Below are 2,756 nucleotides of genomic sequence, written 5' to 3' on the forward strand. Positions count from 1 at the left end.
CCGGCAGAGCAGAACTGCCACTTCTTCCTCCCCGACAGGCTGGTGGGTATAAATCGCCGACCTGCCTTTAGCAGCCGGAACTTAACCACCAGGGCTCCTTCAAACTATCCTATCCATCGAGTTGGAATTCGGAGGTGTGTGGGGTGGCCCTGGGGACACAGGGTAAGTGACTAGGGTCAGATGACCAGTGGTGCTTGTCACCACCTCCTGGAGGGGTTTGGAAAGCTTCCCCCCACCTACAAACACACACACACACACACACACACACACACACACACACACACAAGCACACACACACAAGCACACACACACATATACACAGACCTATACAGACACACACCTACAAACACACATACATGTACACCTACACACACACCTACACCTACACGGATACATACAAATACACATAGCTACACACATACATACAACTACACACACACCTACACACCTATACACATACACACACACACAAGCAGAGAAGAGGAACATCTGGCCCTGCCCAACCGGAAGCTCAGATGCCTGCCCTCCAGGGCCCAGATGGCATGTACATACCCAGTTGAACGTAGCCTCTCCTTGCTGGTCCCTAGAGTGTGGGTACCCTCACTCACCAGCCTCCCTCCTCAGGCACAGGTGGGCAGGTCTAGGCGCACACAGGCTTGGGTCCAGTGGACATATGAGGGTCTCCCACTTTCCAGAGAGGGGTTCCCCTTGGGCCCAGACTCCAGCAATCAGGACTAGGAGAGCTTGGACCGTGAGATCTGGCTGTGGGGCCCAGCCACCTACCACCTAGGACATGCGTTTATTTTTAGGGCTTTTTTTTTTTTTTAGGAGGGAGGGGGGTTCTTGTCATCCACCAGGGGGCGGGGCTCTGGAGGGCTTTCACCGCTGAATGCGTGGCAGTGCTTCGGAGGGCAGGAGGAGCTGGTAGCCCTTGGGGCGGGCACGCTTCAGGACTGAGCGCAGCACCAAACTGGGCAGGAAGGACTCCTAGAACAGAGAGGGCCAGCTGGGCACCGTGGGCGTCTTGGCAAGGAGACGGGCTCCCTGGGCCCAGGGGACTGGACTGAAGCTGCAGCACTGAGCTGCACCAGGCTACCGAGGAGGCGGGCTCTGGATCCAGGCAGCCCACCCTTGACCGCCCAGCTTTGCAGGAGGGGCGGAGGCTCGGGGCTGGGTCAGCACAAGTGCTGAAAGCCCACCTGAGCCGCCACCCCACACACACACACCCGCATCACTGCGCTCTGGGTGCCTGGAACCCCAGCAGGCACTCACCAGCTTCTGGCTCCAGGTGCGGGGCAGCTTGCCCACCTGCTTCAGGATGCTGGGGGCATCCAGGTGGGTCTTAAGCTCCCCCTGCTGCCTCGGAGGGGCCTCCTTGGGGATGCAGGGCAGGCCACTGCTCCCCCCGGGGGTCTTCTCAGGGAGGCGGCCCCGTGGTTCCTGGGTAGGCCTGACAGACAGGAAGCCCTGAGCTGGAGCCGGAGCCCCAGGCACCCTCCCCCCCACCCCCCCCCACGACTGGCTGGCAGGGTGAGGCGGGGTGCCTCGCTCACCAGTTGGGGCTGTCCGGCTCCCACGGAGAGCTGCCACCATGAGCCTTCTCCGGCCGGGTCCCAGGGCACATGGCTCTCGGCAAACTCTCTAGCCATCGGCCAACACTCCGGATCACCTGCTCTGACACCACGGGCTGGGGGGCTGTCCCACCCTCCAGGAGGCTCTGCCGGACTGTGGGGAAGAGGACACAGGTCAGGCCCTAATGGAGGGGCAGGGTTCCCCCTCTCCCCTTCTTCTGCAGGCAAATGGTCTGTCTCCATGGCAACCTAGGCCCCCTATTCCTCACCCCTATCCCCAGGCCCTTCCAGCTGCTGGAGAGCAGACTTGGGTTTTACAACTAGCTGTGCAACTGTTCCTGCCTTGACTACGGGGCTGTGCCCTTCCCCCTCCACAGCACCTGCTCCAGCTCCCAGAGTGCCAGAGACACAAAGGAGGGTGGATGGATGGATGGACGGGATGGGCAGAGCCTGTCCTGCCCAGCAGCTGCCTTTCTGGCCAGTCAAAAACCCCAACTCAACTCATAGTGACCCTCTCTCTTCATGGGAGTAGAGCCCCATCTCTCTCCCAAGGAGCAGTGGGTGGTTTTGAACCGCTGACTTTGACGTTTGTAGGCCAACATGTAACCACTCCACCACCAGGGCTCCTCAGACCAGTCAGGCCTGGCCCCTGAGTTCCCCTACAGGCCAAGCCCCACTCCTCTCCTGGGGCAGGGACACCAGCTCCTGTGACCAGGGCTTGTAGCCTGTCTCCCGGGCTACTCACGTCACTAGCATCCAGTTGTGCCCTTGTCTGGGGGGAAATCCTTGCCTTGGCTTCCCAAGTGTGGCCCTGGGGCACTCTGGCTTCTTGTCCTTCTGCTCAGCATCCCCCTCCAACCACCAGAGGTGGATAAACTGCCCACCCCCTGCCCTGGTGACCCTCAGGAGTCTGTGGGGTGTGTGTGTGTGCGTGCTTGTGTGTCTTGGATTCTAGAAGGCTCTGGTGTATAGAGCTACACCCACAGCTCGGCTTTGGGGCTGCCATTTACTGAAATTACGTGTAGTAGCTGCTCAGTGAACAGATGCCGGCTGCCAGCTGCTGCAAGCCCTGGGGGCTGCTCGTTTTGCCACATGCAGGGCTGGGCAGAGGCTGGGCAGATGGAGAAAGGTTTATAAAGGCCATGGCAGAGCTAGGACACCCATTTTCACCTGCCTCTGACCACA

The 2,756-nt window shown here is 60.1% G+C and overlaps 1 protein-coding gene across 1 annotated transcript in view; it reads right to left on the minus strand.

Moving 5' to 3' along the window:
- Positions 1-747: 747 nt before the first annotated feature.
- CUNH9orf50 (chromosome unknown C9orf50 homolog) overlaps positions 748-2,756 on the minus strand; it is a 7,504-nt gene continuing 5,495 nt past the window's right edge. Inside the window, exons 7-9 of the mRNA XM_004713338.2 lie at positions 1,554-1,725; positions 1,273-1,450; positions 748-987 (exon numbers count right to left, since the gene is read on the minus strand). Coding sequence (XP_004713395.2) covers positions 880-987; positions 1,273-1,450; positions 1,554-1,725 — 458 coding nt within the window. The 3' untranslated portion in view covers positions 748-879. The remainder of the gene's footprint in view (positions 988-1,272; positions 1,451-1,553; positions 1,726-2,756) is intronic.

This window comes from Echinops telfairi, unplaced genomic scaffold (genome assembly GCF_000313985.2).
Source record: "Echinops telfairi isolate 266 unplaced genomic scaffold, ASM31398v2 ScPeMD7_22;HRSCAF=79, whole genome shotgun sequence".
Lineage (NCBI taxonomy): Eukaryota > Metazoa > Chordata > Mammalia > Afrosoricida > Tenrecidae > Echinops > Echinops telfairi.